Source organism: Pelodiscus sinensis, chromosome 8 (assembly GCF_052426305.1).
Source record: "Pelodiscus sinensis isolate ZL-2025 chromosome 8, ASM5242630v1, whole genome shotgun sequence".
In the NCBI taxonomy this organism is placed as follows: domain Eukaryota; kingdom Metazoa; phylum Chordata; order Testudines; family Trionychidae; genus Pelodiscus; species Pelodiscus sinensis.
In genome coordinates, this window is record NC_143059.1 from 74,581,622 (window position 1) to 74,599,057 (window position 17,436).

The window sequence follows — 17,436 nt, forward strand, 5'->3', positions numbered from 1 at the left end:
TCCTCCCCCCAGACTGCCCCCCCCGGCCACAGAACACTCCTCCCCCCAGACTGGCCCCCCGGCCACAGAACACTCCTCCCCCCAGACTGGCCCCCCCGCCACAGAACACTCCTCCCCCCAGACTGTCCCCCCCGGCCACAGAACACTCCTCCCCCCAGACTGCCCCCCCACCCACAGAACACTCCTCCCCCCAGACTGTCCCCCCCCACCACAGAACACTCCTCCCCCCAAGACTGCCCCCCCCCGGCCACAGAACACTCCTCCCCCCAGACTGTCCCCCCCACCACAGAACACTCCTCCCCCCAGACTGCCCCCCCCGGCCACAGAACACTCCTCCCCCCAGACAGCCCCCCGGCCACAGAACACTCCTCCCCCCAGACTGCCCCCCCCGGCCACAGAACACGCCTCCCCCCAGACTGTCCCCCCCGGCCACAGAACACTCCTCCCCCCAGACTGTCCCCCCCGGCCACAGAACACGCCTCCCCCCAGACTGCCCCCATGGCCACAGAACACTCCTCCCCCCAGACTGCCCCCCCCGGCCACAGAACACTCCTCCCCCCAGACAGCCCCCCGGCCACAGAACACTCCTCCCCCCAGACTGCCCCCATGGCCACAGAACACTCCTCCCCCCAGACTGTCCCCCCCGGCCACAGAACACTCCTCCCCCCAGACTGTCCCCCCCGGCCACAGAACACTCCTCCCCCCGGACAGCCCCCCCCGGCCACAGAACACTCCTCCCCCCAGACTGTCCCCCCCCACCACAGAACACTCCTCCCCCCAGATTGCCCCCCCCGGCCACAGAACACTCCTCCCCCCAGACAGCCCCCCGGCCACAGAACACTCCTCCCCCCAGACTGCCCCCCCCGGCCACAGAACACGCCTCCCCCCAGACTGTCCCCCCCGGCCACAGAACACGCCTCCCCCCAGACTGTCCCCCCCGGCCACAGAACACGCCTCCCCCCAGACTGCCCCCATGGCCACAGAACACTCCTCCCCCCAGACTGCCCCCCCCGGCCACAGAACACTCCTCCCCCCAGACAGCCCCCCCGGCCACAGAACACTCCTCCCCCCAGACTGCCCCCATGGCCACAGAACACTCCTCCCCCCAGACTGTCCCCCCCGGCCACAGAACACTCCTCCCCCCAGACTGTCCCCCCCGGCCACAGAACACTCCTCCCCCCGGACAGCCCCCCGGCCACAGAACACGCCTCCCCCCAGTCTGCCCCCCCACCCACAGAACACTCCTCCCCCCAGACTGTCCCCCCCGGCCACAGAACACTCCTCCCCCCAGACTGCCCCCATGGCCACAGAACACTCCTCCCCCCAGACTGCTCCCCCCGGCCACAGAACACTCCTCCCCCCAGACTGTCCCCCCCGGCCACAGAACACTCCTCCCCCCAGACTGCTCCCCCCGGCCACAGAACACTCCTCCCCCCAGACTGCTCCCCCCCGCCACAGAACACTCCTCCCCCCAGACTGCCCCCCGGCCACAGAACACTCCTCCCCCCAGACTGCCCCCCCACCTACAGAACACTCCTCCCCCCAGACTGCTCCCCCCCGCCACAGAACACTCCTCCCCCCAGACTGCTCCCCCCGACCACAGAACACTCCTCCCCCCAGACTGCCACCCCCGCCACAGAACACTCCTCCCCCCAGACTGCCACCCCGGCCACAGAACACTCCTCCCCCCAGACTGCCCCCCCCGGCCACAGAACACTCCTCCCCCCAGACTGCCCCCCCGGCCACAGAACACTCCTCCCCCCAGACTGCCCCCCCACCTACAGAACACTCCTCCCCCCAGACTGCCCCCCCCGGCCACAGAACACTCCTCCCCCCAGACAGCCCCCCCCGCCACAGAACACTCCTCCCCCCAGACTGTCCCCCCCAGCCACAGAACACTCCTCCCCCCAGACTGCCCCCCGGCCACAGAACACTCCTCCCCCCAGACAGCCCCCCCGCCACAGAACACTCCTCCCCCCAGACTGTCCCCCCCGGCCACAGAACACTCCTCCCCCCAGACTGCCCCCCGGCCACAGAACACTCCTCCCCCCAGACAGCCCCCCCGCCACAGAACACTCCTCCCCCCAGACAGCCTCCCCCCGCCACAGAACACTCCTCCCCCCAGACAGCCCTCCCCGCCACAGAACACTCCTCCCCCCAGACTGCCCCCCCCCGCCACAGAACACTCCTCCCCCCAGACTGCCCCCCCCCGCCACAGAACACTCCTCCCCCCAGACTGCTCCCCCCGACCACAGAACACTCCTCCCCCCAGACTGCCACCCCCGCCACAGAACACTCCTCCCCCCAGACTGCCCCCCGGCCACAGAACACTCCTCCCCCCAGACTGCCCCCCGGCCACAGAACACTCCTCCCCCCAGACTGTCCCCCCCGGCCACAGAACACGCCTCCCCCCAGACTGGCCCCCCGGCCACAGAACACTCCTCCCCCCAGACTGGCCCCCCGGCCACAGAACACTCCTCCCCCCAGACTGGCCCCCCGGCCACAGAACACTCCTCCCCCCAGACTGGCCCCCCGGCCACAGAACACTCCTCCCCCCAGACTGCCCCCCCACCCACAGAACACTCCTCCCCCCAGACTGCCCCCCCCCACCCACAGAACACTCCTCCCCCCAGACTGGCCCCCCGGCCACAGAACACTCCTCCCCCCAGACTAGCCCCCCGGCCACAGAACACTCCTCCCCCCAGACTGTCCCCCCCGGCCACAGAACACTCCTCCCCCCAGACTGGCCCCCCGGCCACAGAACACTCCTCCCCCCAGACTGGCCCCCCGGCCACAGAACACTCCTCCCCCCAGACTGGCCCCCCGGCCACAGAACACTCCTCCCCCCAGACTGCCCCCCCACCCACAGAACACTCCTCCCCCCAGACTGCCCCCCCCCACCCACAGAACACTCCTCCCCCCAGACTGGCCCCCCGGCCACAGAACACTCCTCCCCCCAGACTGCCCCCCGGCCACAGAACACTCCTCCCCCCAGACTGCCCCCCGGCCACAGAACACTCCTCCCCCCAGACTGTCCCCCCCGGCCACAGAACACTCCTCCCCCCAGACTGGCCCCCCGGCCACAGAACACTCCTCCCCCCAGACTGTCCCCCCCACCACAGAACACTCCTCCCCCCAAGACTGCCCCCCCCCGGCCACAGAACACTCCTCCCCCCAGACTGTCCCCCCCACCACAGAACACTCCTCCCCCCAGACTGCCCCCCCCGGCCACAGAACACTCCTCCCCCCAGACAGCCCCCCGGCCACAGAACACTCCTCCCCCCAGACTGCCCCCCCCGGCCACAGAACACGCCTCCCCCCAGACTGTCCCCCCCGGCCACAGAACACTCCTCCCCCCAGACTGTCCCCCCCGGCCACAGAACACGCCTCCCCCCAGACTGCCCCCATGGCCACAGAACACTCCTCCCCCCAGACTGCCCCCCCCGGCCACAGAACACTCCTCCCCCCAGACAGCCCCCCGGCCACAGAACACTCCTCCCCCCAGACTGCCCCCATGGCCACAGAACACTCCTCCCCCCAGACTGTCCCCCCCGGCCACAGAACACTCCTCCCCCCAGACTGTCCCCCCCGGCCACAGAACACTCCTCCCCCGGACAGCCCCCCCGGCCACAGAACACTCCTCCCCCCAGACTGTCCCCCCCCACCACAGAACACTCCTCCCCCCAGATTGCCCCCCCCGGCCACAGAACACTCCTCCCCCCAGACAGCCCCCCCGGCCACAGAACACTCCTCCCCCCAGACTGCCCCCCCCCGGCCACAGAACACGCCTCCCCCCAGACTGTCCCCCCCGGCCACAGAACACGCCTCCCCCCAGACTGTCCCCCCCGGCCACAGAACACGCCTCCCCCCAGACTGCCCCCATGGCCACAGAACACTCCTCCCCCCAGACTGCCCCCCCCGGCCACAGAACACTCCTCCCCCCAGACAGCCCCCCGGCCACAGAACACTCCTCCCCCCAGACTGCCCCCATGGCCACAGAACACTCCTCCCCCCAGACTGTCCCCCCCGGCCACAGAACACTCCTCCCCCCAGACTGTCCCCCCCGGCCACAGAACACTCCTCCCCCCGGACAGCCCCCCCGGCCACAGAACACGCCTCCCCCCAGTCTGCCCCCCCACCCACAGAACACTCCTCCCCCCAGACTGTCCCCCCCGGCCACAGAACACTCCTCCCCCCAGACTGCCCCCATGGCCACAGAACACTCCTCCCCCCAGACTGCTCCCCCCGGCCACAGAACACTCCTCCCCCCAGACTGTCCCCCCCGGCCACAGAACACTCCTCCCCCCAGACTGCTCCCCCCGGCCACAGAACACTCCTCCCCCCAGACTGCTCCCCCCCGCCACAGAACACTCCTCCCCCCAGACTGCCCCCCGGCCACAGAACACTCCTCCCCCCAGACTGCCCCCCCACCTACAGAACACTCCTCCCCCCAGACTGCTCCCCCCCCGCCACAGAACACTCCTCCCCCCAGACTGCTCCCCCCGACCACAGAACACTCCTCCCCCCAGACTGCCACCCCCGCCACAGAACACTCCTCCCCCCAGACTGCCACCCCGGCCACAGAACACTCCTCCCCCCAGACTGCCCCCCCCGGCCACAGAACACTCCTCCCCCCAGACTGCCCCCCGGCCACAGAACACTCCTCCCCCCAGACTGCCCCCCCACCTACAGAACACTCCTCCCCCCAGACTGCCCCCCCCGGCCACAGAACACTCCTCCCCCCAGACAGCCCCCCCCGCCACAGAACACTCCTCCCCCCAGACTGTCCCCCCAGCCACAGAACACTCCTCCCCCCAGACTGCCCCCCGGCCACAGAACACTCCTCCCCCCAGACAGCCCCCCCGCCACAGAACACTCCTCCCCCCAGACTGTCCCCCCCGGCCACAGAACACTCCTCCCCCCAGACTGCCCCCCCGGCCACAGAACACTCCTCCCCCCAGACAGCCCCCCCGCCACAGAACACTCCTCCCCCCAGACAGCCTCCCCCCGCCACAGAACACTCCTCCCCCCAGACAGCCCTCCCCGCCACAGAACACTCCTCCCCCCAGACTGCCCCCCCCCGCCACAGAACACTCCTCCCCCCAGACTGCCCCCCCCGCCACAGAACACTCCTCCCCCCAGACTGCTCCCCCCGACCACAGAACACTCCTCCCCCCAGACTGCCACCCCCGCCACAGAACACTCCTCCCCCCAGACTGCCCCCCGGCCACAGAACACTCCTCCCCCCAGACTGCCCCCCCCGGCCACAGAACACTCCTCCCCCCAGACTGTCCCCCCCGGCCACAGAACACGCCTCCCCCCAGACTGGCCCCCCGGCCACAGAACACTCCTCCCCCCAGACTGGCCCCCCGGCCACAGAACACTCCTCCCCCCAGACTGGCCCCCCGGCCACAGAACACTCCTCCCCCCAGACTGGCCCCCCGGCCACAGAACACTCCTCCCCCCAGACTGGCCCCCCGGCCACAGAACACTCCTCCCCCCAGACTGCCCCCCCACCCACAGAACACTCCTCCCCCCAGACTGCCCCCCCCCACCCAGAACACTCCTCCCCCCAGACTGGCCCCCCGGCCACAGAACACTCCTCCCCCCAGACTAGCCCCCCGGCCACAGAACACTCCTCCCCCCAGACTGTCCCCCCCGGCCACAGAACACTCCTCCCCCCAGACTGGCCCCCCGGCCACAGAACACTCCTCCCCCCAGACTGGCCCCCCGGCCACAGAACACTCCTCCCCCCAGACTGCCCCCCCACCCACAGAACACTCCTCCCCCCAGACTGCCCCCCCCCCACCCACAGAACACTCCTCCCCCCAGACTGGCCCCCCGGCCACAGAACACTCCTCCCCCCAGACTGCCCCCCCGGCCACAGAACACTCCTCCCCCCAGACTGTCCCCCCCGGCCACAGAACACTCCTCCCCCCAGACTGTCCCCCCCGGCCACAGAACACTCCTCCCCCCAGACTGGCCCCCCGGCCACAGAACACTCCTCCCCCCAGACTGCCCCCCCCCCGGCCACAGAACACTCCTCCCCCCAGACTGGCCCCCCGGCCACAGAACACTCCTCCCCCCAGACTGGCCCCCCGGCCACAGAACACTCCTCCCCCCAGACTGTCCCCCCCACCCACAGAACACTCCTCCCCAGACAGCCCCCCCGGCCACAGAACACTCCTCCCCCCAGACTGTCCCCCCCGGCCACAGAACACGCCTCCCCCCAGACAGCCCCCCCGGCCACAGAACACTCCTCCCCCCAGACTGTCCCCCCCACCCACAGAACACGCCTCCCCCCAGACAGCCCCCCCGGCCACAGAACACGCCTCCCCCCAGACTGTCCCCCCCACCCACAGAACACTCCTCCCCCCAGACAGCCCCCCGGCCACAGAACACTCCTCCCCCCAGACTGTCCCCCCCGGCCACAGAACACGCCTCCCCCCAGACTGGCCCCCCGGCCACAAAACACTCCTCCCCCCAGACTGCCCCCCCCGGCCACAGAACACTCCTCCCCCCAGACTGGCCCCCCGGCCACAGAACACTCCTCCCCCCAGACTGGCCCCCCCGCCACAGAACACTCCTCCCCCCAGACTGTCCCCCCCGGCCACAGAACACTCCTCCCCCCAGACTGCCCCCCCACCCACAGAACACTCCTCCCCCCAGACTGTCCCCCCCACCACAGAACACTCCTCCCCCCAGACTGCCCCCCCCGGCCACAGAACACTCCTCCCCCCAGACTGTCCCCCCCCACCACAGAACACTCCTCCCCCCAGACTGCCCCCCCCGGCCACAGAACACTCCTCCCCCCAGACAGCCCCCCCGGCCACAGAACACTCCTCCCCCCAGACTGCCCCCCCCGGCCACAGAACACGCCTCCCCCCAGACTGTCCCCCCCGGCCACAGAACACTCCTCCCCCCAGACTGTCCCCCCCGGCCACAGAACACGCCTCCCCCCAGACTGCCCCCATGGCCACAGAACACTCCTCCCCCCAGACTGCCCCCCCCGGCCACAGAACACTCCTCCCCCCAGACAGCCCCCCCGGCCACAGAACACTCCTCCCCCCAGACTGCCCCCATGGCCACAGAACACTCCTCCCCCCAGACTGTCCCCCCCGGCCACAGAACACTCCTCCCCCCAGACTGTCCCCCCCGGCCACAGAACACTCCTCCCCCCGGACAGCCCCCCCGGCCAAGAACACTCCTCCCCCCAGACTGTCCCCCCCACCACAGAACACTCCTCCCCCCAGACTGCCCCCCCCGGCCACAGAACACTCCTCCCCCCAGACAGCCCCCCCGGCCACAGAACACTCCTCCCCCCAGACTGCCCCCCCCGGCCACAGAACACGCCTCCCCCCAGACTGTCCCCCCTGGCCACAGAACACTCCTCCCCCCAGACTGTCCCCCCCGGCCACAGAACACGCCTCCCCCCAGACTGCCCCCATGGCCACAGAACACTCCTCCCCCCAGACTGCCCCCCCCGGCCACAGAACACTCCTCCCCCCAGACAGCCCCCCGGCCACAGAACACTCCTCCCCCCAGACTGCCCCCATGGCCACAGAACACTCCTCCCCCCAGACTGTCCCCCCCGGCCACAGAAAACTCCTCCCCCCAGACTGTCCCCCCCGGCCACAGAACACTCCTCCCCCCGGACTGCCCCCCCGGCCACAGAACACGCCTCCCCCCAGACTGCCCCCCCACCCACAGAACACTCCTCCCCCCAGACTGTCCCCCCCGGCCACAGAACACTCCTCCCCCCAGACTGCCCCCATGGCCACAGAACACTCCTCCCCCCAGACTGCTCCCCCCGGCCACAGAACACTCCTCCCCCCAGACTGTCCCCCCCGGCCACAGAACACTCCTCCCCCCAGACTGCTCCCCCCGGCCACAGAACACTCCTCCCCCCAGATTGCTCCCCCCCGCCACAGAACACTCCTCCCCCCAGACTGCCCCCCCGGCCACAGAACACTCCTCCCCCCAGACTGCCCCCCCACCTACAGAACACTCCTCCCCCCAGACTGCTCCCCCCCGCCACAGAACACTCCTCCCCCCAGACTGCTCCCCCCGACCACAGAACACTCCTCCCCCCAGACTGCCACCCCCGCCACAGAACACTCCTCCCCCCAGACTGCCACCCCGGCCACAGAACACTCCTCCCCCCAGACTGCCCCCCCCGGCCACAGAACACTCCTCCCCCCAGACTGCCCACCCCCCGCCACAGAACACTCCTCCCCCCAGACTGCCCCCCCACCTACAGAACACTCCTCCCCCCAGACTGCCCCCCCCCCGGCCACAGAACACTCCTCCCCCCAGACAGCCCCCCCCGCCACAGAACACTCCTCCCCCCAGACTGTCCCCCCCAGCCACAGAACACTCCTCCCCCCAGACTGCCCCCCCACCTACAGAACACTCCTCCCCCCAGACTGCCCCCCCCGGCCACAGAACACTCCTCCCCCCAGACAGCCCCCCCCGCCACAGAACACTCCTCCCCCCAGACTGTCCCCCCCAGCCACAGAACACTCCTCCCCCCAGACTGCCCCCCCGGCCACAGAACACTCCTCCCCCCAGACAGCCCCCCCGCCACAGAACACTCCTCCCCCCAGACTGTCCCCCCCGGCCACAGAACACTCCTCCCCCCAGACTGCCCCCCGGCCACAGAACACTCCTCCCCCCAGACAGCCCCCGCCACAGAACACTCCTCCCCCCAGACAGCCTCCCCCCGCCACAGAACACTCCTCCCCCCAGACAGCCCTCCCCGCCACAGAACACTCCTCCCCCCAGACTGCCCCCCCCCGCCACAGAACACTCCTCCCCCCAGACTGCCCCCCCCCGCCACAGAACACTCCTCCCCCCAGACTGCTCCCCCCGACCACAGAACACTCCTCCCCCCAGACTGCCACCCCCGCCACAGAACACTCCTCCCCCCAGACTGCCCCCCGGCCACAGAACACTCCTCCCCCCAGACTGCCCCCCGGCCACAGAACACTCCTCCCCCCAGACTGTCCCCCCCGGCCACAGAACACTCCTCCCCCCAGACTGGCCCCCCGGCCACAGAACACTCCTCCCCCCAGACTGGCCCCCCGGCCACAGAACACTCCTCCCCCCAGACTGGCCCCCCGGCCACAGAACACTCCTCCCCCCAGACTGCCCCCCCACCCACAGAACACTCCTCCCCCCAGACTGCCCCCCCCCCACCCACAGAACACTCCTCCCCCCAGACTGGCCCCCCGGCCACAGAACACTCCTCCCCCCAGACTAGCCCCCCGGCCACAGAACACTCCTCCCCCCAGACTGTCCCCCCCGGCCACAGAACACTCCTCCCCCCAGACTGGCCCCCCGGCCACAGAACACTCCTCCCCCCAGACTGCCCCCCGGCCACAGAACACTCCTCCCCCCAGACTGGCCCCCCGGCCACAGAACACTCCTCCCCCCAGACTGCCCCCCCACCCACAGAACACTCCTCCCCCCAGACTGCCCCCCCCCACCCACAGAACACTCCTCCCCCCAGACTGGCCCCCCGGCCACAGAACACTCCTCCCCCCAGACTGCCCCCCGGCCACAGAACACTCCTCCCCCCAGACTGCCCCCCCCGGCCACAGAACACTCCTCCCCCCAGACTGTCCCCCCCGGCCACAGAACACTCCTCCCCCCAGACTGGCCCCCCGGCCACAGAACACTCCTCCCCCCAGACTGGCCCCCCGGCCACAGAACACTCCTCCCCCCAGACTGCCCCCCGGCCACAGAACACTCCTCCCCCCAGACTGGCCCCCCGGCCACAGAACACTCCTCCCCCCAGACTGGCCCCCCGGCCACAGAACACTCCTCCCCCCAGACTGTCCCCCCCACCCACAGAACACTCCTCCCCCCAGACAGCCCCCCGGCCACAGAACACTCCTCCCCCCAGACTGTCCCCCCCGGCCACAGAACACGCCTCCCCCCAGACAGCCCCCCGGCCACAGAACACTCCTCCCCCCAGACTGTCCCCCCCACCCACAGAACACGCCTCCCCCCAGACAGCCCCCCCGGCCACAGAACACGCCTCCCCCCAGACTGTCCCCCCCACCCACAGAACACTCCTCCCCCCAGACAGCCCCCCCGGCCACAGAACACTCCTCCCCCCAGACTGTCCCCCCCGGCCACAGAACACGCCTCCCCCCAGACTGGCCCCCCGGCCACAGAACACTCCTCCCCCCAGACAGCCCCCCCGGCCACAAAACACTCCTCCCCCCAGACTGCCCCCCCCGGCCACAGAACACTCCTCCCCCCAGACTGGCCCCCCGGCCACAGAACACTCCTCCCCCCAGACTGGCCCCCCCGCCACAGAACACTCCTCCCCCCAGACTGTCCCCCCCGGCCACAGAACACTCCTCCCCCCAGACTGCCCCCCCACCCACAGAACACTCCTCCCCCCAGACTGTCCCCCCCCACCACAGAACACTCCTCCCCCCAGACTGCCCCCCCCCGGCCACAGAACACTCCTCCCCCCAGACTGTCCCCCCCACCACAGAACACTCCTCCCCCCAGACTGCCCCCCCCGGCCACAGAACACTCCTCCCCCCAGACAGCCCCCCCGGCCACAGAACACTCCTCCCCCCAGACTGCCCCCCCCGGCCACAGAACACGCCTCCCCCCAGACTGTCCCCCCCGGCCACAGAACACTCCTCCCCCCAGACTGTCCCCCCCGGCCACAGAACACGCCTTCCCCCAGACTGCCCCCATGGCCACAGAACACTCCTCCCCCCAGACTGCCCCCCCCGGCCACAGAACACTCCTCCCCCCAGACAGCCCCCCGGCCACAGAACACTCCTCCCCCCAGACTGCCCCCATGGCCACAGAACACTCCTCCCCCCAGACTGTCCCCCCCGGCCACAGAACACTCCTCCCCCCAGACTGTCCCCCCCGGCCACAGAACACTCCTCCCCCCGGACAGCCCCCCCGGCCACAGAACACTCCTCCCCCCAGACTGTCCCCCCCACCACAGAACACTCCTCCCCCCAGACTGCCCCCCCCGGCCACAGAACACTCCTCCCCCCAGACAGCCCCCCGGCCACAGAACACTCCTTCCCCCAGACTGCCCCCCCCGGCCACAGAACACGCCTCCCCCCAGACTGTCCCCCCCGGCCACAGAACACTCCTCCCCCCAGACTGTCCCCCCCGGCCACAGAACACGCCTCCCCCCAGACTGCCCCCATGGCCACAGAACACTCCTCCCCCCAGACTGCCCCCCCCGGCCACAGAACACTCCTCCCCCCAGACAGCCCCCCGGCCACAGAACACTCCTCCCCCCAGACTGCCCCCATGGCCACAGAACACTCCTCCCCCCAGACTGTCCCCCCCGGCCACAGAAAACTCCTCCCCCCAGACTGTCCCCCCCGGCCACAGAACACTCCTCCCCCCGGACAGCCCCCCGGCCACAGAACACGCCTCCCCCCAGACTGCCCCCCCACCCACAGAACACTCCTCCCCCCAGACTGTCCCCCCCGGCCACAGAACACTCCTCCCCCCAGACTGCCCCCATGGCCACAGAACACTCCTCCCCCCAGACTGCTCCCCCCGGCCACAGAACACTCCTCCCCCCAGACTGTCCCCCCCGGCCACAGAACACTCCTCCCCCCAGACTGCTCCCCCCGGCCACAGAACACTCCTCCCCCCAGACTGCTCCCCCCCGCCACAGAACACTCCTCCCCCCAGACTGCCCCCCCGGCCACAGAACACTCCTCCCCCCAGACTGCCCCCCCACCTACAGAACACTCCTCCCCCCAGACTGCTCCCCCCCGCCACAGAACACTCCTCCCCCCAGACTGCTCCCCCCGACCACAGAACACTCCTCCCCCCAGACTGCCACCCCCGCCACAGAACACTCCTCCCCCCAGACTGCCACCCCGGCCACAGAACACTCCTCCCCCCAGACTGCCCCCCCCGGCCACAGAACACTCCTCCCCCCAGACTGCCCCCCCCCCGCCACAGAACACTCCTCCCCCCAGACTGCCCCCCCACCTACAGAACACTCCTCCCCCCAGACTGCCCCCCCCGGCCACAGAACACTCCTCCCCCCAGACAGCCCCCCCCGCCACAGAACACTCCTCCCCCCAGACTGTCCCCCCAGCCACAGAACACTCCTCCCCCCAGACTCCTCCCCCCGGCCACAGAACACTCCTCCCCCCAGACTGCCCCCCCCCCCACAGAACACTCCTCCCCCCAGACTGCCCCCCCCCGCCACAGAACACTCCTCCCCCCAGACTGCTCCCCCCGACCACAGAACACTCCTCCCCCCAGACTGCCACCCCCCCACAGAACACTCCTCCCCCCAGACTGCCCCCCGGCCACAGAACACTCCTCCCCCCAGACTGCCCCCCGGCCACAGAACACTCCTCCCCCCAGACTGTCCCCCCCGGCCACAGAACACGCCTCCCCCCAGACTGGCCCCCCGGCCACAGAACACTCCTCCCCCCAGACTGCCCCCCCCGGCCACAGAACACTCCTCCCCCCAGACTGGCCCCCCGGCCACAGAACACTCCTCCCCCCAGACTGGCCCCCCGGCCACAGAACACTCCTCCCCCCAGACTGGCCCCCCGGCCACAGAACACTCCTCCCCCCAGACTGGCCCCCCGGCCACAGAACACTCCTCCCCCCAGACAGCCCCCCCGGCCACAGAACACTCCTCCCCCCAGACTGCCCCCCCACCCACAGAACACTCCTCCCCCCAGACTGCCCCCCCCCCCCACAGAACACTCCTCCCCCCAGACTGGCCCCCCGGCCACAGAACACTCCTCCCCCCAGACTGTCCCCCCCGGCCACAGAACACTCCTCCCCCCAGACTGTCCCCCCCGGCCACAGAACACTCCTCCCCCCAGACTGGCCCCCCGGCCACAGAACACTCCTCCCCCCAGACTGCCCCCCCACCCACAGAACACTCCTCCCCCCAGACTGGCCCCCCGGCCACAGAACACTCCTCCCCCCAGACTGCCCCCCGGCCACAGAACACTCCTCCCCCCAGACTGCCCCCCCGGCCACAGAACACTCCTCCCCCCAGACTGTCCCCCCCGGCCACAGAACACTCCTCCCCCCAGACTGGCCCCCCGGCCACAGAACACTCCTCCCCCCAGACTGGCCCCCCGGCCACAGAACACTCCTCCCCCCAGACTGGCCCCCCGGCCACAGAACACTCCTCCCCCCAGACTGGCCCCCCGGCCACAGAACACTCCTCCCCCCAGACTGGCCCCCCGGCCACAGAACACTCCTCCCCCCAGACTGTCCCCCCCACCCACAGAACACTCCTCCCCCCAGACAGCCCCCCGGCCACAGAACACTCCTCCCCCCAGACTGTCCCCCCCGGCCACAGAACACGCCTCCCCCCAGACAGCCCCCCCGGCCACAGAACACTCCTCCCCCCAGACTGTCCCCCCCACCCACAGAACACGCCTCCCCCCAGACAGCCCCCCCGGCCACAGAACACGCCTCCCCCCAGACTGTCCCCCCCACCCACAGAACACTCCTCCCCCCAGACAGCCCCCCCGGCCACAGAACACTCCTCCCCCCAGACTGTCCCCCCCGGCCACAGAACACGCCTCCCCCCAGACTGGCCCCCCGGCCACAGAACACTCCTCCCCCCAGACAGCCCCCCCGGCCACAAAACACTCCTCCCCCCAGACTGCCCCCCCCGGCCACAGAACACTCCTCCCCCCAGACTGGCCCCCCGGCCACAGAACACTCCTCCCCCCAGACTGTCCCCCCCGGCCACAGAACACTCCTCCCCCCAGACTGCCCCCCCACCCACAGAACACTCCTCCCCCCAGACTGTCCCCCCCACCACAGAACACTCCTCCCCCCAGACTGCCCCCCCCCGGCCACAGAACACTCCTCCCCCCAGACTGTCCCCCCCACCACAGAACACTCCTCCCCCCAGACTGCCCCCCCCGGCCACAGAACACTCCTCCCCCCAGACAGCCCCCCCGGCCACAGAACACTCCTCCCCCCAGACTGCCCCCCCCGGCCACAGAACACGCCTCCCCCCAGACTGTCCCCCCCGGCCACAGAACACTCCTCCCCCCAGACTGTCCCCCCCGGCCACAGAACACGCCTCCCCCCAGACTGCCCCCATGGCCACAGAACACTCCTCCCCCCAGACTGCCCCCCCCGGCCACAGAACACTCCTCCCCCCAGACAGCCCCCCGGCCACAGAACACTCCTCCCCCCAGACTGCCCCCATGGCCACAGAACACTCCTCCCCCCAGACTGTCCCCCCCGGCCACAGAACACTCCTCCCCCCAGACTGCCCCCCCCCGGCCACAGAACACTCCTCCCCCCAGACAGCCCCCCGGCCACAGAACACTCCTCCCCCCAGACTGCCCCCCCCGGCCACAGAACACGCCTCCCCCCAGACTGTCCCCCCCGGCCACAGAACACTCCTCCCCCCAGACTGTCCCCCCCGGCCACAGAACACGCCTCCCCCCAGACTGCCCCCATGGCCACAGAACACTCCTCCCCCCAGACTGCCCCCCCCGGCCACAGAACACTCCTCCCCCCAGACAGCCCCCCGGCCACAGAACACTCCTCCCCCCAGACTGCCCCCATGGCCACAGAACACTCCTCCCCCCAGACTGTCCCCCCCGGCCACAGAACACTCCTCCCCCCAGACTGTCCCCCCCGGCCACAGAACACTCCTCCCCCCGGACAGCCCCCCCGGCCACACAACACGCCTCCCCCCAGACTGCCCCCCCACCCACAGAACACTCCTCCCCCCAGACTGTCCCCCCCGGCCACAGAACACTCCTCCCCCCAGACTGCCCCCATGGCCACAGAACACTCCTCCCCCCAGACTGCTCCCCCCGGCCACAGAACACTCCTCCCCCCAGACTGGCCCCCCGGCCACAGAACACTCCTCCCCCCAGACTGTCCCCCCCACCCACAGAACACTCCTCCCCCCAGACTGTCCCCCCCGGCCACAGAACACTCCTCCCCCCAGACTGTCCCCCCCGGCCACAGAACACTCCTCCCCCCAGACTGCTCCCCCCGGCCACAGAACACTCCTCCCCCCAGACTGCTCCCCCCCGCCACAGAACACTCCTCCCCCCAGACTGCCCCCCGGCCACAGAACACTCCTCCCCCCAGACTGCCCCCCCACCTACAGAACACTCCTCCCCCAGACTGCTCCCCCCCGCCACAGAACACTCCTCCCCCCAGACTGCTCCCCCCGACCACAGAACACTCCTCCCCCCAGACTGCCACCCCCGCCACAGAACACTCCTCCCCCCAGACTGCCACCCCGGCCACAGAACACTCCTCCCCCCAGACTGCCCCCCCCGGCCACAGAACACTCCTCCCCCCAGACTGCCCCCCGGCCACAGAACACTCCTCCCCCCAGACTGCCCCCCCACCCACAGAACACTCCTCCCCCCAGACTGTCCCCCCCGGCCACAGAACACTCCTCCCCCCAGACAGCCCCCCCCGCCACAGAACACTCCTCCCCCCAGACTGTCCCCCCCAGCCACAGAACACTCCTCCCCCCAGACTGCCCCCCGGCCACAGAACACTCCTCCCCCCAGACAGCCCCCCCGCCACAGAACACTCCTCCCCCCAGACTGTCCCCCCCGGCCACAGAACACTCCTCCCCCCAGACTGCCCCCCGGCCACAGAACACTCCTCCCCCCAGACAGCCCCCCCGCCACAGAACACTCCTCCCCCCAGACAGCCCCCCCCCGCCACAGAACACTCCTCCCCCCAGACAGCCCCCCCCGCCACAGAACACTCCTCCCCCCGACAGCCCCCCCCCCCCCGGCAATGGCCTACAGCTTCTGGCCTGGGCGACCCTCCCCCCCGGGCAGCGCTTTCAGACCCCGGCCAGCAGGGGTCGCCCCAGCCCCCACAGCAGAGCAGACACGCGGCAAGCGAAGGGCAGGAGTCGGGGGCAGATTTCTCCTCCTGTCCCCGGGCCCGCAGGCCCCCCCGGGCTCACCGAGCCGCCACGTGGGACCCTCCCAGCCAGCCCTTAGCGCCCCAGAGCGGGGTGCAGGGACCTGCGGCCCCATAGCGCGACCCGGCTCCCCCCTCCTCGGGCCGGGCGCCACCCCCTGCGGGGGGGGGGGGCAGTGTTCCCCAATGGTGTTCCGGGGAGCCCGGGGCTCCGCCAGAACGTCCCCGCGCCAGGACGCGTGAGAACGGGGCTCGGTGGCTTTAGAGGCGGGCGATGAAGCTGAACGCGGGTCCCACGAGACGGGTGCGCGGGATGGGGGGGGCAGAGCGGGCTGGGGTGAGAGCAGTGGAGGGGGGGCCGTGCTGCCAGAGGAGCAGTGGGGGGGGGCTGTGCCCGCCAGAGGAGCAGTGTGGGGGGGGGCCGTGCTGCCAGAGGAGCAGTGGGGGGGGGGGGGCCGTGCCGGCCAGAGGAGCAGTGGGGGGGGGCCGTGCCCGCCAGAGGAGCAGTGGGGGGGGGGCCGTGCCCGCCAGAGGAGCAGTGGGGGGGGGGGGCCGTGCCCGCCAGGGGAGCAGTGGGGGGGGGCCGTGCCCGCCAGAGGAGGGCGGGGGGGGGCCGTGCCGGCCAGAGGAGCAGTGGGGGGGGGGCCGTGCTGCCAGAGGAGCAGTGGGGGGGCCGTGCTGGCCAGAGGAGCAGTGGGGGGGGGGGGCCGTGCCGGCCAGAGGAGCAGTGGGGGGGGGGGGCCGTGCTGCCAGAGGAGCAGGGGGGGGGTCCGTGCTGCCAGAGGAGCAGTGGGGGGGGGGGCCGTGCTGGCCAGAGGAGCAGTGGGGGGGGGGGGCCGTGCTGCCAGAGGAGCAGTGGGGGGGGGGGGGTCCGTGCTGCCAGAGGAGCAGTGGGGGGGGGGGCCGTGCTGGCCAGAGGAGCAGTGGGGGGGGGGGGGTCCGTGCTGCCAGAGGAGCAGTGGGGGGTCCGTGCTGCCAGAGGAGCAGTGGGGGGGGGGGCGTGCCCGCTAGAGGAGCAGTGGGGGGGGGGGCCGTGCCCGCTAGAGGAGCAGTGGGGGGGTCCGTGCCACCAGGGGAGCGCCCGGGCTGGGGCGGGGGGGCCGGAGCCGGGCGGGCGGCAGGGGAAGGGCCCCGAGCAGCCCCCGGTTACCTGCCCCCACCACCACGGCGTCGTATTCCCGCTGCAGCTGGGCCCTGGCCCCCGCGAGCGCCAGCCCCCGCCTGGCTGCCATGCTGCGCTCGGCTCGGCCCTTTCCGGGCGGGGCGGGGCGGGGCGGAGTCCCCGCGAGCGGCAGGCCCGGCCGGGGCACAGGGACCCCCCCGGCAGCACCCGCCGCTGGACGACGCGGGGCCGGAGCAGCTGCACCCCCAGGCCCGGCCTGCCCGCCCCATCCCGCCCCAGGGCAGGCCACTGTGGCCCCCCATGCGCCCCCGAGCTGCCAGCCTGAGCCCCCCCCCCCCGCAGCTAACGTGCTGGGGGCTGCAGACCCCTTGGGCTAGGGGCTGAGACGCAAGGGGGGG

General features: G+C 71.6%; 1 protein-coding gene across 1 annotated transcript in view; it reads right to left on the reverse strand.

Annotated features, from left to right (window-relative positions):
• Positions 1 to 17,311, reverse strand: part of PYROXD2 (pyridine nucleotide-disulphide oxidoreductase domain 2) — a 45,093-nt gene extending 27,782 nt beyond the window's left edge. The window contains exon 1 of the mRNA XM_089780323.1: positions 17,066 to 17,311. Coding sequence (XP_089636449.1) covers positions 17,066 to 17,147 — 82 coding nt within the window. The 5' untranslated portion in view covers positions 17,148 to 17,311. The remainder of the gene's footprint in view (positions 1 to 17,065) is intronic.
• Between the last annotated feature and the right edge of the window lie 125 nt (positions 17,312 to 17,436).